This window comes from Scatophagus argus, chromosome 10 (assembly GCF_020382885.2).
Source record: "Scatophagus argus isolate fScaArg1 chromosome 10, fScaArg1.pri, whole genome shotgun sequence".
Classification (NCBI taxonomy): Eukaryota; Metazoa; Chordata; class Actinopteri; family Scatophagidae; genus Scatophagus; species Scatophagus argus.
In genome coordinates, this window is record NC_058502.1 from 18685483 (window position 1) to 18702127 (window position 16645).

General features: G+C 40.2%; 1 protein-coding gene across 2 annotated transcripts in view; it reads left to right on the top strand.

The window, feature by feature from the left end:
• dntt (deoxynucleotidyltransferase, terminal) overlaps positions 1-11828 on the top strand; it is a 69472-nt gene extending 57644 nt beyond the window's left edge. For both annotated transcript variants that reach the window (XM_046402361.1, XM_046402360.1), the window contains exon 11: positions 9914-11828. In XM_046402361.1, the coding sequence (XP_046258317.1) occupies positions 9914-10000 (87 nt within the window). In that variant the 3' untranslated portion in view covers positions 10001-11828. The remainder of the gene's footprint in view (positions 1-9913) is intronic.
• The last annotated feature ends 4817 nt before the right edge of the window (positions 11829-16645 follow it).

A 16645-nucleotide genomic window follows, 5' to 3' on the forward strand; every position in this document is an offset into this window, starting at 1 on the left:
GCACATTCAGTATAATTGCATGCATGTTATCTGTTCACTTATTCTACTTAATTTCTACCACTGCCTCTTTCCCCCATCACCTGTTTCACCATCAACACCTCAGCCACTGTACCCTTGCCTCCACTTCTCCAGCCTCCCATACACCCACACACTGCCTGTTACCTGCTCTTAATGGGTGAAAAAAAAAGACATTAGGAAGGGTAGCTTCTATTAAGCCTGTGTTTTGCATGACTAATAAACTGAAATTTAAGAGTAAGCTATTGTCTCAACCTGCAGTCTGTTTTTTCGAAAACCCTGGAATTACAAGAGAACAAATGAGCTGACTGAGTGAACTTGTGGGATCGAAGGAGAGGACAAAGAGGGGAACATAATGAGAGAGGCAGGAATGTTGGAGGAGGGAGCCGGGGATGGGGCTGAAATGGGGAGTCGACTCACTCAGGAGACAGATCCTGCTCCATTATTGATGAAAGTGAACGGCAGAAGGTTTCAGGAAGTGCCAGTGTTGGGCCGTGTCTGCTTGTCATGTAACATTAATTGACACAGCCCTTGCGGTGGCACAAGAACCGGTCCGTTCAGTACTGTCGTGTCAGATTGCACCATGATTTATTTACAGGGACAGTCGAGTGAACAATCATTGGGATGGCTCAGGCTTATCTTGTGGGCTCTGTGCTCCTATGCCCTCTAAGATATGGCATGGGCGATTTCATCATCAGGAAAAGAAGATTAAGTCATGTTACAAGAGATGTTAAGTAATATGTATGAGCCAAGCTTAAACACACAATTACCTGCTTTAGCTTTCTTTTCTGGGACTGTCTCCCGTGTGTGTAGTATTGTCCGTATTCATTGGGCTTAAGCTTGAGGTGGAGTCAGCAACTCCAAAAATTGTTGATTGTTGAGTCTCATTCCCTGATCGACAAGTATCGATGCTAGTTTGGACAAGCCACCAACCCAAATCTTTGATATTTGACTCTTAGAGAATAAAAGTAAATAATCTTTTTCCAGAATCTTTTACTCAACCTTTGAAAATAATGAGATGTCAGAGATGTCTCTGTGATTTCAAACTGTAGGTGGGACTCATTGTAGTAATCAGACTTACCTGGTTTCAGAAAATACTTTTTAAGGTTTTTGTTTGGCCATGTGATCCACTAATCTCCAGATAATATAAACACAGATGAGTCAAGATGGGGTATTGTACCAAGCTAAATATAACAGGTTAACCCACCAGCTGAATGAATGCATTACTGAACTGAAGAGACTCGAAATAAGTACCGACTGTCATGGTGTAGTGAATGGTGATGTGTCGCCTTGGCAATGTATGTATTTTGCAGTGATGCAGTTGCTAAGCTTTGAAAAAAAGTGATCAGTTGAGAACAAGTCTTCATTCTGGTTCAAATCAAAAAATGTGAACCAGCTAATATTAAATATTGAAGTGTTTCATATGAAAATGTATGATTAGCAACCCTGTCATCAGATGATGTCATACTTTGATGATTGAGCCTGTACTCTGTTGATGAAAGGTTGTACATGAGCTATTCTGAACACTGTTGATCACAGCCCTCCTGCACAGAGGGAATGCTTTTTCAGAACCAACAACCACAGTTCATTTGAACAAACTGTGAGAAGGCAAAGCAAAGATAAGAAGCTGCATTTCACCCAGGACTCTATTTTTGTAATTGCACAGGCACACAGGATGAGGCAACTGATTTTTTGTCACCTCGTGGCCACAGTGACACTGTGTTGGAAATAGGGTATGATTAGGAGGAATGTATTAATCAGCCAGTGTAGACTCTGACATGAGTCACAAATCAGATCGCTTCTTTTTTTCCTTTTAAAGAGAATATTTCAGAGTAAAAATCCATCTCAAAAGGTTCTCTGCCACAAAAGTCTCTCTCAATGGGACTCTGACATAAATATATGGTACCTTAAATTAAATTGCCGTGGGAAGAGACAGTGCATTTGGCTACATGTTCCCCAGTCCTAAGAGAACCATCTTCTGAAGTAGGAAACTGTTTAATGATAGAGAAGAAGAAAGGACGGTATTTGCCACGCTTTTAACTCTGTGCATCAGGTATGTGTTGGATGATAATCATTAAAAGCACAGCGAGCGAAGATAAAGCAAAATGGTCGTTTCATTTGAAGTCTGAGGCTCTCTTCATATGCGTACTGCTTGGTCGGCATGAAAATAACAGAAGATTACTGCTTCCTCTGTCAAGAAACTCTGACAGAGTCTTTCTCTAAGCACATGTTCCAGGGTCCTGACGCCAAAATTATACACTATATTGCACCTTTGGCTTCCCAATGGGACACTCACCATCACAGCGAGTTACCAAAATACAAAATGACTGCCATCAAGAAAATAAAGCTTGGTGTGTCTGGCAAAAATGCCGGTACAAAGCCCACCATTGCGTTTTCACAAAAATAGAACACTGAGTACCTTCACAGATGACCCCTGGCTGGCTGGTTTATTTGTTATGCTCTCACAAGCGTCGAAGTGAACATTTTCGCTGACAGCGGAAGCAGTTGATCACAGTGAGTGATCACTCTCTCCAATGGATGAAATTTACCAGTGTAAATGTAAAAGTTTCTCTGTCTTGGAACACTAGTTTAAAATTGGTTTTGGCAGCTTGAAGGAAATAAGCAATCACATTGTTCTTCAAACTTCAGAAACTGGATGGAAAAGTTTTGTGTAGCTGGCATTACTTGCTAGCTTCCAGTTATAAATAAATAGACTTGCAGCCCATGATTTCTTGCATTCTTACCAGAAAGAATCCAAAGTATACACGTATTTAATGAAAATCTTGATCCCATATGACATTGTAAAAGTGGAAATTTGACTGGGAAATATAAAGTATACTCCACCCTAGCTGGCAAGATATCAGCTACACTCTGCTGGAAGACATCAGCCCTATAAATGGGCAAATGATTTGTTTTGTATTACAAGTTGATGATGAAGACTATACTATTACTACTACTACTTGTTGTACAGGTTTAACAGTGAGGTGCCACCACAGTAATGCCACTATGAGAGCAACAAGTGTAAATAATGACACATCACTTCTATCAAATGTGTCTCCAAAGCAGGGAAAGCAACTTACTCAAATTCTTGCTGGTTTACTTGGTTGTTTATTTTATTTTATTTTATTTTTTTTAATTTTTTGTCTTGATGTAATGGTCAAATAACTGAGCTTATCTTGGCTCATATCAGCATGAAAAAGTGTCATTAAAATGCCCAAACAAAGCTCATATTTTGCTCATATGTGCTGTTGTAATTGAGCAGAATGAAAGGAGTGCTGAGGCAGCAGCATCCGATCACACTGTCTGGAGCAGGAAGCAAATTGGTCATGCAAAACCAGCCCCTCTTCAACAAACCAATTAATTATTTATGGGCTTCAGTGGAGCAGAGAAAGTTAATTTATTGTTATCATTAGAGGAGTGTTCTGTTTGGGTCTGTTCGAGGAAGACTCGGGCTACAATTACAGGCCCCGCAGATTAGAGAGAACTTCATACTACTGTGGCAGGCAGCAGTTCTTGCACTTCACAAGTTCACAAGATGCCTCCAAACTTCAGGAGGAAGATGGGCTAATAAATGCAAATGAAGAGGAGGAGGGCAACAAATAAACATCTTGCAAGGACAATTGTCCAAGCTGACATGCTGTTTGTCAGGGGGGAATAATAATACTAATTAAGTATTAAATTAACTTCAAAGAGGATTCTTTTAGTACCTGTCCTGGCTGGAATTGAAACTAATGGAACTGAAATTAATGCCATAATTATATCTATCTGTACTGTGGAGAAAAAGTAAAGCCAAAGCATCTTGATTGCCCCCCAGTGATTGGCAATAGTACAGGCCATAAATCCCTCTCTGCCAACTTAGCAGACCAAAGTAAAAACTCAAAGTATGAATGAATGAATTTCTTTCTTAAAGGTGGTTTCTGTCATTTTAAGTAGTGTTCTTTTTTCTGATAAGTGAGGTTTTAATTAGTTATTTGATTATAAAACATCATAATTGACAGCTGAGTCAGGTGGGTCCAAGGTGGGACCTCTATATCGCTGATCACTACTACACAGACTCTGGCTCCAAATGACATCACCAGTACAGCAATGTCATTTGGAATCTGATCAATGGAGCAATGCTCTATTTCCTTTAATTATGACTGTTTTATGATCAGCCATTCACATCACAAATAATTTTGAACATGCACATTTGCTGTTTGACTGACAGGACCACTTTTGCTCATGACCTGAAATTTTATATAACTCACTTTATGTACAGCAGTTGAACTTGTGATCAAACATGTGAATAACACAAGGCAAAAATTTGCTTTGCTAGCCTAGCTTGTTAGCCTTAGTAGCTTGGTACATTAGAGCTAGGTGGGCGTGTTTCAGTGATCAGGCTTCATTGAGTTCGCCTCAGCTCAACCCACGCTTGGTCAATTCCAGTTCCTTTAACCAATGATTAATAAATGGATTTTTGCGTTTGAAGAGTCAAACTTTTACTTTGGCAACAGTGTAAGGGCACAGGAAAAACATAGAGCCTTTATCACACTTCTGTCAGACTCTTTGCTGTATCTGTTCATTACCTTTGGGCAGCCTAATCAACTGAATAACTTTGATTTGCAAATGTTTACTCCTCCATGGGAGCAAAGAGCCATAACACCAGGGAACAAGAGTGAGGATCCCATTGTTTCTGATTAGGAATTCATTATTTGCTACCCGTCTGCCTCTCTGCCCAGTGCATGGACTGATTAGCAAGCTGGGGAAGGATAAGTAATGACGATAACACTAAACTCAATAGCTGTTTTATAGGCAGCAGTGCTTTATGATGCTTGCACTAATTGCTGGTGTGATTAGTGAGGTGTCTGTGCCCTCTCTGGTTGCTCTGGTTGTCCTGTGAACTGAGCTCTTGCAGACGAGAGCACAGGGGAAGTGTGGGTGTGTGGCGGATCGTTGCAGGAGGAAGACACAGGGGCATAATCGACTTCTCACTTTTTCTGCCCCTGTCAGCCCTTTCCTGTGTGCTGCAATAAAGACAAATTAACTTAAAGGCAATCAAAGGATTTTTTTTCTTGATCTCTTGGCAATAAAGTAATCTATTTCCAAGCATCAGTGAGAAGAATGAAGTCCAAATAAAAAAGGAGACGAAGAACATTAGCTAATCTGATAACCTGAAATTTAAGAGGAAAAATCTCTTTCTGTGTGTGAGTGTGTCTTTGATGGAAGTGAACCTGGGGCTCTTTATGTAAAGGTGAAAATCCTCAACCATAAAACACTTTACCTTGAATTTGTTCCTCTTTAAATTGTTAAACTGGTGAGAATACAACTTGTTAGAAGTGATGCCTCTGTAAGCTTTGTGTGCTTCTGCCATTCAGTCTGACCTCAAAACTCAAGTTCTTGATACACGGTCATTGCTCCTGTCGAGGGGACAGTCACTTCTGAAGTGAGATACCAGCACTCTTGTCAAGGCTTATGTTCAGATGAGTTTTCTTACCAGAGAATTTGTGTAACAAATTTGCATGGATTTCAGGTTGCTTTACATATGTCTCCACATGACCTTTAGCCTGGTTCTCTTAGCAGACTTCCTGTTGTCTCATTGTGTTTCTAAAGATGTCATGTCAGTCTCATACTTAAAGGGCAAAACTGGTATGTTTTAAACCTGGGCTTCATGTTTACAAAATTTTTGTAATTGGTTCAGTATATCTGTCTGCAATGCTGGCTTTAATGGCCATCAAAGTAAGTCAATTTAAAGTGCTTCTGTTTGCCACAAACAGGCTCACACTGATGTTCAAAGTGACAAGTGAAAGATCACTAGATATTTTTGTTAAAGAGTTAAATCGTTTTCATTTAACCAGAAACAGCTGCTGTTTTAGTCCCACCAAATTCATTAGACTACGTTTCCACAAACAGTAATTTTATTGTCGTAAAAATCGTTTTTTTTTCGACCTTGACATAAACAAAATATACAAAAACATCTTGGTTCATCCTTTCTCTGTTTTCAGAATGTGAGGCTTGGGGAGGTTTTGGGGAGTCTCGTTCATTTTCTGCTTTGACGGTGTTAGATGTTGAAGCAATGCTGGGCCTTGGCATGACACTCCTCTGGCTGTAGCATTAGTACAAAAGATACAGAAAAGTGAAGAAAATATCTGGTTTACTGATTTGTGCTATTTGGTAAGAATCATTCAGTCACTAATCTTAAAATTCTGTTGTTTGCACAGGTAACACTCTGCAGTTTAACTCAGTTTACCCTTAGATTAAGGATAAATTCAGCTACTTTGGCACAGCATATTGTTCCCAATTGCAAATGTTTTGTGACTTTTCTAAAGCTCTGCTTCTAAACAATGGAGGCTCAAGGGTACTGCAGCATTTAGAGACATTCTCCATGCCAAACTATCACAGAAAAAGTCCTCAGAACCAACTTCTGTTGACTGAAGTAGCTGTGAGCCGTCATAGGTGGCATAGTCTTTTATCTAATCAGAGGAAACAAACTATGTCCTCACAAGTGCTCTTTGTAACTTTGGTTCATACTAGAAAAGTGTTCATCTACATACATGGGAATATACTCACTGTTTCTTCAGAAGGTTATTTTGGTGAGATTAGTAATGGTTTAGGTAAGGGTTTTTGGGGCCTATCACCCATCAATTGTTATTTCTTTACTTTATTATCATGTCTAATTGTTATTAGTGGCATAATAAAAACACCATTAAAATGGTGAGGAATTAAATAATTGCAATTATTTCACTCAGCTCAAATAAACAGGTTGAAAACAAAATGAAATGTTATCTGTAGACAGTAAAAAACAAAATTACGCAAATATAAATAGGACAGAGACTTTAGTAAAACAGAATTAGTTAAAAATTCTGTCTCAGTCTCGGTTGTCTTTGTGTCCTGAAGCCACCGCTCAACCACTGCTTGTATCTGCTTATTTTCATCTCTGACAGGCATTTGGTCAAATGTACACTGACATAAAGTGTCTGTAACTCCAAACAAAATATGTTTTTGTTTTTCAGTGGTTATGCTCATTTGGGTTGATATTGAGCTCCCTCCATGTTTCTGTCCTTCATATGGTTGCTGGCAGTGTAGTGCTGAACTGCCATCCAGGTTTTCCCTCTGTCTCTTTGTCTCTCTGTCTCCCTCTCTCTCTCTGATGTGTCAGTTGAGTCGGGCCTGAGCTGGGCAGGCAGCCATGTCCATCAGCTCCATCCATCAAGCAGTGGGCCGGGTGGCAGAGAGAGGATGACGGGCAGCAGAGAAGGGGCAGATGTTTTGCAGGAACTGATATGTGTTCACGTCCACGAGGGATGTCATTACGCGGCGGACAGAGAAACATGTAGCTGATTAGCAGTTTATTAAGTCAAGGACACTGGCACATGGTAACACACACAGCTTCCTCTCTGGCTTGTGGTGCTGATGGTTTGCCAGTCACTGAGAACCTGAGTGTCAGATAACTTCTCATTCTAATTAACTGCTGTTCTTTTCTTTAACTCTTACCTCCTTTTGATATCCCAAAAAGGCCTGGAATAAACACTGCTTTTGCCATTTCAAGTATATTTTTTTCTGTGTTTGCCTAAAGGGAAGAATTCAGAGGTACATAAGGGTTGGGAAGTCTCCCAGAAATCTCCCAGAAAGCCCACACTGTGTTGTGCAAAGTAAATATAAAGCAGAATTTCCCTGAGGGCATGTAAGGATTGTAGGAATTGAGGAAAGTGGACAGTGCAGCGGAGAGAAGGCTTTAGCCCTGATCCAGGACAATGGCTAAATTGGTAATGTTGAGAATCTCATCTGAACCCTGTGTTTTCTCCTTTAGTTGGATCTCCTGAGTTGTCCACTGTTTCCTCTGCACAATAAGTCCTGCCATGTGTTGTTAGGGTTGTGGATTTACTCCAAATCACATCAGCCTTGTCCAGCAGACTCTTTGTTTTCTTTCATTTCCTCCCTCCCTGCCTCCATCTTTTATCACCTGTATGTTTAATACAGTATAGTTGGCCACATCATAAATCGCAGAGATATGTGTGTATGTGTGTATATGGGTGTGTGTGTGTTTGTGGTTTTCTTGTGCTTTGAGTGGTTTGAGCGCTTAGAGCAATAAATGTGCTGAGGGTTATGAGAACAGCAAAAAATACAAGCAGTGGTGGACCACTTAATGGGCCTTGGGTCTAGTCTAACTCAAATAGAATACTGTTTAGCTAACACTACACTGTACTTTGTGAAAGAGCAATAACATTTTGCTGGACAACAGTGATGGAATGTTTTTGTGAACATGAGAAAATGAGAGTTAGGACCAGAACTAACCTCAGGCATTTGTCTCCTCTCAAAGTCTGTAGTATTAGACCATTTCTGTGACAGAGTTTGGTTATTTTTGTAGTTAAACAAAAATGCAAGTTTTACCCTCTAAACCTGATTTATGCAATTTGCATCAAGAGTGGCACCCCTTCAGAGTCATAACCCAATCAGACTGGATCACTCAGACAATGCACACAAAGCAGGAACTGCTGCCAATGCAACAAGACTGTTCAAGTTGCATATTTGACAAAATGTTAAACAGTATAGACTCTAAACACCAAAGCATGAAGAAATCTTTGTGTAAAAATCCCAAAATGCATTAATTCCATAAGAAATTAAAAACAATAGGAGTATGTGTTGTATAAAAAATACATTGTTTATCACTATTAAGAAACCATCCATCCATCCATCTATATATAGTCACATAGAGATATATGTAGCATGTGGAAAACTTGTGTAAATACAGGCAATAAATACAAAATTCATAAAACTCCTCTTGTTTATGACATTGTATAGCTTATCCTGGTAGGGCCAATTATTGTTGCTCCAGTAAATAAGAGGGGTGAAAACGAGTCCAAAGAGTTAAGCAAGTTCCAAATGAAATTAGAAGTGAATGGTAAAATGATCATCCAAACAGTGCAATGCAAACCATCACAGTTAACAGACTAACTTCCAACACAGACTTGCCACACTTTTATAGCTGAATGCAGTTTTCTGGTTCAGTGGGAGGACCTTTTGAGTTCAATCACTTTTGCTTTTAATTTTAAATAAAGCAGTTAAGATGATCTGGCTAAACTGTGCCTTGGTGGACTTTGTTGTCATAGCTGTTAGTACTGATGACCAAAACTATAAATAAGAACTAGGTTATTTATAACTTCAACTCAAATTAGGCTTGAAAGAGAATTAAATAGGTGTGATACAAAGGGAGCTTCATGCAGTGTGTACCCAAATCTCCACACCACGTGGCTAACCTGTCATTTGCATCAGAAATAACAAGCCAATGTGCTGGGAGATGTGCCTCGTGGTGTTTTTCCCCCTCTCCTGGCTGCCTACTAGTTGCTCTCAGTTATCTCTGCCTTCGGCTGGCAGTGGTAGCTGACGTGCTCTTGGTTTTTCTGCCATCTCTTTGCAACGTGTCAGGTCCAGTTTAGCACTTGAAGGCAGGATGTGTCAGAATCACAGCCCTCTCTCTCTCCAGGCTGTCTCGCTCCCAAGGTGAGTCAGGCCTCGTCACCACTCCTATCGAGACATAGCCCATTGCATGGCGCTGGTAGACGGCCAGCAGTTAATAGCCCTGTCGTGATTTGTCAGGGAAAATACTCATCTGCTGAAGACTGGAATCACTTAGAGCAAGGTTAGAGTGTTTATGGGTTAGAAAGGGTGGATGGTCAAAATGTAAATCTACACAGTCACAGCACGCTTGAGCCTTGGCACAAACTAGGTGAATAGAATCCTAAATTGATATTTACAGCTTTCAGTAGAGATAGGAGGCCAAATACAAGCACAGTCTGCAAGTATGAGACATGAACATTTTCAGGAATAGCAAAGCTTAAAAATTTAGGCTTTATGGATTTGGACTGGTGAGACAAATTCCTGCACAAGTCACTGACTTTGTGTTTGTTTGTCCTCTCTCTAGAAAGAGTTCCTGGCAGCTACGACTGAAAAGGACATCTTTGCCCATCTGGGTCTCGAGTACATCGAGCCTTGGCAGAGAAATGCGTAGGCCTCCACTCCTCCTTGGCTGGATGATATCCTGTGCGTACATCAGTGTTTATCCCATCTGCTTGCCATTCTGCAGCTCTGCTGTGATTCACTTTCGAACAGCTTTTGATTTCCATACAGTTTTGTGTCATTGCTGTTATTGTTGTTGTCTGCATTACATGCTGGTGCATCATTCATAATTCTGCTTTTTGTCTCTTAGTGAGTAAACACTCTCCTATACCATTCATTGCTTGTCTGTCTCTTAAGTGTTGTAGTCATGGGCGGGACACAAAGACAAATCAGTCAGAGTATGAATTGCCTGGGGTGCCTCTGAGGTGCAGAAGAGAGGGAGTCTGAAAGAAACACAGATAGAAGCAAAAGAAGGAAGGGGGTGACCACAGAGAGACTGTGAGGGAGATGACAGGAAACCATGAGAAAGGCAAGGGGGAAGGGAGCTTTTGTCGAGCAAAATGTTGTAATCACCCTCCTCCTGGCAGGAAAGTGCTCGGCGTGAAGCTGAGCCAGGTCTCTGGAGAATTGAGAGGCGGGTAATGAGCTTCAGATAGAGGAGTTTGGCATCGTCATTTAGCCTCCATTTAAGCCTACGTCCACTGGAGATCATTTAGCTGGCACGCTGTTATCCAAAGACCCACAGTCTGCACTTGGTCCACAATGAATCCCCTTCCCCAGATGCTTGACTGAAATTAGAGGCAATCAGCTGCAGCGGGACATCATGAAAGAATCAGGCGGAAGGTAAACGAGTCCACTAACCACACGGATGGATCTTGGCATTCAAAGCAACTCATAAAACATCCATTATCTTCCTGGTTTGACTTTGGCTTATGTTTTATGTATGATGGTTGCTCATCAAGTTTTGTATCCTCATTTTTCAAATGTATGGTACCTCTGTAGGACAATGATCCACCAAGGAAGGAACTGTATTGATCTCTGTGGATACTTTGGGTAAGTCTGACTTGTATACCAGTGGTGACATGACTTGCCCTGCACCCCAGCCCACTTTCCCATGATGCTCAGGCCCCAGCTCATCCCATGGTGCCTCAATGAGAGCAGAGACAGATGAGAGCAAGGCATTCTAGTGAATCACCCTATTTAAAGATCTTTAAGTAGAACAGTCCTGCGCTTTGAGGCCTCGACCCGGACCTCCTCCCACCAGTCTTTCTTCTCCCTTCCTCTTGGTCTCTGTCTTACTTTCTCTCCTGCTGTGTTGCTTTCTCAACCTCATTGACACAAAACAAACTTTGAAGGTTCGGAGCTCCAGATGGCGCAAACTGCAGCACCCTGGTCTACTGGGTCATCCAGTGTTTTCACTCTAAAGCGAGAATGAATTCTTACCAAAAAAATTAGGAGATCTCTCTAGAGCAGAAAAAAATATCAAGCTGACCTCAATAAATTTACATTTGTCCTGCTCTGTTTTTCCAAATAGTTTTTCCAGTGCAAATGGGATCTCTTACTACTTTCACATTAAATATTGACTAATGTGAAAGGATTAAAAAGCTGTAGCCCTCAGTTTAAGAATTCACACATTGTGTTTTGGTTTAGAGACTCCTAAACTGGTTTTAAAGCTGAAAAGCGAAGAATTAAGCGTTGCATGGTAAAACTTTCTGCTCCAAAGTCCTCTATTTATTCAAGGCAATATATTTGCATTGTGTCACACACTATTAAGTGAGACCATCTTTTCTCTTAGTTGCTTGGTCAAACAATTGTAGGAGATAATTTTAAATGTCTTGACCTGATGATCAGTTCTCAAGATGTGGAAGGACCGAGAAGTACCAGTACAACAATATAAAATACTCACTGCACTAGTAAATAGTAGTCTGGCATTGAAACTGTTAAAGCATTTTCATCGTTGCACCATTATATTATATTATATTATATTATCATTTCTCTGGGCAGCAATGATTGATTTTTTTTTTTTTTCGAAAGAAAATGAGAGTTCGAACCAGAACTCACCTCAGGTATTTATTTATCTCAGAGTCCACAGACCCTCTCTGTGACTGAGTTTTGTTATCTTTTCAGTCAGAAAGTTTTACAGAACCGTATTTAAGCAATTTGCATCAAGAGTGGCATTACATTATATTATTAGCTTATCAAACATTTTTGTGTGTTAAATCTTAATGTACAAACTAACTAGTAACATATAGCTGTTAAATAAATGTAGTGGACTAAAAATTGAAACATTACACTTTAATGTTGAAGAGTTAAAGCAAAAAGAAGCATAAGATATTCAAGTAAAGTACAAGTAACACAAAACTGTGCTTACATTAGCTGGGTAAATGTACTTTCTTACCACTGATGAATGTTAGTAAATTTGCAGTATATTAACTGCATGATATGAACATAAATCAGTTAATACTACTCTACTACTATTTTAATTTCAGGCCGGGATCTTGTGATCTTTGCTCAGGTATACTTGATACGGAGCAAACGCTGTACCAATGTTTCTGTAACAACTTAAGAATATTTTGTAATAAATCTAAACATCATGCTTGCCCAAGTAACATGTGCAACATTACATGAATGTTTTTTAAACTCATGAAAACAGAGGATCCCTCCCCAGTCCTCTTATTTCATGAGTGCATTAAGGCTCATTATATGGAACATTGTAACTTGGATGTTATTTATAACATCCAAGTTACACAGCTTGAAATGAGTAGCTTGTTTCTAATGTCATTCATAATCTGATCAGGAAAGTCCAGAGAGCCCAGAACAATGCACACACACACACAGGTGAGCTTCAGACTCTCAGGTGAACTCTGATATCACAGTGTAATCACTGGCAGTTATTATAGCATAGCATAGCATAGCATAACATAGCATAGCATAGCATTTTTGTGTCGTGTTAACAGACACTGCAGTACTTATTGTTGCTCTACATATTTGGTGGAGAAATGACCTGACAAATTTTATTAACCCATTATTGTCCAAATTTTAATCTTGCTCAGAGAAATAGCTTTTACAGAGGTCCAACTCTAAAACCTCACATCTAACTTATTTGTTTATTCATCACTTTCAGCCAATCACATATGGCCATTTTCTATGCAAATCACCGCCTTTGGCTCCTCGCAGTCTGGCAAACACTCCTTTTTTTGCATGCTCAGTGTCTGAGGTCTGACTGAGATGACAGATGTGTGAATATATGAAAAATTGCCTGAAAAAATTTGCATAAAAGTGCTTGATTTACTGACAAAAAATGTATTTTGCCATCCAATCAGTTTTCATTTCTACCTATGCAATCATTTTCAATCCCCAGTTTTCTCTCACTGACATCCCAGCACCAAAAGCCTTCAATCATCGCAGTGTGACAGCCATTCTTTTAACTCAGTCAGATCAATCATGGCGCAGGAGCTTTATATTGATAACTTGATAGTATATGCCAGCCAGGTCTCAACCATTCTGTGTCTTGCATCACAGCCTCACTCCTGACCTTTTAACCAGCATGTGCCAGTGGGTCTGGGCCCAAACTGACACAAAGAGAAACCAAACAACCACAAGACAAGAAAATACTGCAAGAGAAGCAAAACAGCTTCAAAGAGGTGAATAAAATGTCCACAAAAAGATGAAAAACCCATCACAAATAGGCTACTTGGACCCACAATTAACTACAGATACACTGCAAAATAAAATGATGTAAGGTCATTCTGGCAGCTCTGTCAGTTTGTCATTGCAGTTACTATGGGGTTGATTGAGAGAGCTGATGATATGGGGACGGTTTGCATTGATAGGAGGTGCTCAGAGATTAATGGGTGGCTCTTTGAGGAGGACACATGTACCCGGGGGAACATGCATCAGCCATAATGCCTCTCCAGAGATGCTCTGAAGATAGAACATGAAGTGTCACTTTTCCTCTCAAAGTTATGTGACAAAAGGTCATGAGGAACAATGAGTGAGTAAGTGTGTAATGAGAATAATTTGTGGACACATTTCTCAGGGGTGAGAGCAAACATCTGTGAATAAAATGCCATTAAGGAGCTGACACACAAATCCACATCAGTTTGATTATAAGCCAAACCATTAATGCAGTGAAGAACATCACAGTTTTCATCTCAGTTTGAGCCACTGGCATATCTATCCTTTCATGTCAGACATCCAGCGACTGAAAAGGAGTGGACCAAAATAGATCGGGACCAAACACTGATAATGTCTGAGCCGAGCTCCTTGAGCAAACTTTCCCTTGTATTGTATCAGAAGACAGTGATTTATTGGCTGTGCTGTAGGGGTTTGAATGCATGTGTTGGGGCCAGTCAAAGTCAATGGGGGAAGGTGACAGAATAAGGACACTGTGTATCCTTGCCTCTCAAGGCCTGTCACAACGTCAACTCAGCCGGAGAGAAGTGAAGCCGATGCATGGCTTTGGCCGACTCTGAAACAAAAGAACAGAGAGTGAAAAGAAAACTGCGCTGTGAGCCGTCTGCATCAAATAGGAATAAGCTTTTAAACTTTTAAAAAAAGTTCCCGTCTTGACCCTGTCACCACCTACGAGTTCTGCACAGATATTCTTTTGTACAAATCATCCAGTCTTCAAAGAATTTTGCACATAGCATATACACAGAGTACATAAATATTTCTATATTGAATAAATTCAAAGCCAAGTAAAAAAACTTTGAATTTCCACTGAGAGTTTGTGCCAAACACAGGCCCTTTTAATTTGACTGCAGGAGAAAGTAAATTAAATTGAAGATTTGTGTCATCAGTCGAGATGTTTAAAATAGATCTTAGGGATAATGTGCTGGCAAGCCAAACTCCCATTGGTGTCACTGAGACTTTCAGACTCGTTCAGTCTTACAAGTTTAACACAAGAAAAACCATACACTCACACAACAAACTTCAATTTGAGATGATCTGCTCCGTTCAAGATAGATCTAGACCTGCATCCTCGATTTTGGAGAGGGCGGACAGATTCGGAGAGTGTGTCCTCCTCCACAGGTGGCAGAAGAAAGAGAGGAAGAGACGAGGAAGATGAGGAGGAGGAGGAGATGAGCCATCTGCTGCATCATGTCAGTACACTGCACTCCTCCCTTCGCTTTCTGTTTTGTGGCAGGCAGGCAGGGGAGAGAGAATCTGATCTGTTTGTCTTTGGATGGGAGTGTGTGTGTGTGTGCACAGCTTTTTCTCCAAAATGTCTATATGATTCCAGGTCTATGTTTATATGGTTGCATGTTGTTTGTGCATGCACATGTATGTGTCTGCAAGCCTGATCATGTGCCATTTTGTCTCTTTACATATGCAGTAGTATGCTCTTGCATAGTTGCGTCTCTGTCATTGCCTGTAATTATTTACAGCATCACATCACATGGGTGATTAATTCCTGTTAAAGACAAACACACCTACACCTAAAACACACATACTACCAGACTTCTTTGTGTTTCAGCTATCTTGTCTTGACTACCTTTTACTCACTGTAACCTGACTTTGCTCTCTTTCCTCTCTCTACTGCACACCCTCACCACAAACAAGCACTAAAACAGCCAGACACCAGATTCTTAACTGCAAAAAGGTTCTTGTCACAACGTCTAATCAATTGAGGTATTTTCTGTCATCTCCCTTCATTTTATACACACACCTTTAAAGGACATTCAAGAACAGTGCCAGTATGAGCATAATATGTAGAGATCATGTGTGCTGCAATGAACTGAGCTTTTCTTGACTATTGTTTCTCAGTCCACAAGAAGCATAGAGGTCAAGAATGGAGAAGATGGTGCAGTCAGCACAGCCAATACAGAGATGGTCTGTAGCAAACTGTAGCCTCTCACCTGGCTGCTGTTACTTCAAATATTTCAATCTGTCCTTTCATGGAGACAATGATTTTTGCACATAAAGGTCAATTTGATGGTTATGAGCAGCATTACTTAACATGTGAAAATAGTTGTAAAAATGTGTTCTGTGTTCTGGCTTTGTCAAGTGTGAAAAATAGCCCCGATTATTTCAAAGCTGGTGTTGTTTGAAATATGTGGGTGTTTACCAGTTAAGGAGAGCCTTATTAAAAGATGGCCATACATCACATATGAATTATGGGAAATGTAGGATCCACAGCCCATCCACCTGAATGAAGAGCAGTTTTTTTAATTGCATCCCATTAAGGAGAGCATACATACACATACACCTACTTTCCACAATAAAACATGTTTACTTAGGTTTTTGTGTACCCACTGCCAACATGACTACTCATTAACACTCAGGGAGAAAAATGTGTACACACATACTGTATATACAGTTGTCATATTTACTGCACCAAACTGTGGGGATGTAAGATATACTTAGATTCCTACAAATTGAAGCTGACTGTCTTAGTACAGGACAAACACAGAAATAACATAAATACCCTCTTGCTTATGTACTGACTGGATTGATGACACGTAATGAATGCATATGAATGAATATAAATCTGTTTATTTGCATCTTCATGCTGTACTGTCTTATTACAGCATTTCCGTTATAACATTTATAGTTTCAGAGATCATCTCTCTGTGTGTGTGAGAGTGTATTTCAGTGTGTGTGTGTGTGTGTGTGTGTGCAGTTTACTGTGTCTCTGTGTGTGTCTGCTTTTGTGGTTTTTATGTGTGTGTGTATGTGTCTGTGTGTCCTGTGGTCAGTATGTTCATCTTTTAGCTATTTTTCTCTCTCTGAACTGAGTCCCAGTCTCTCCAGT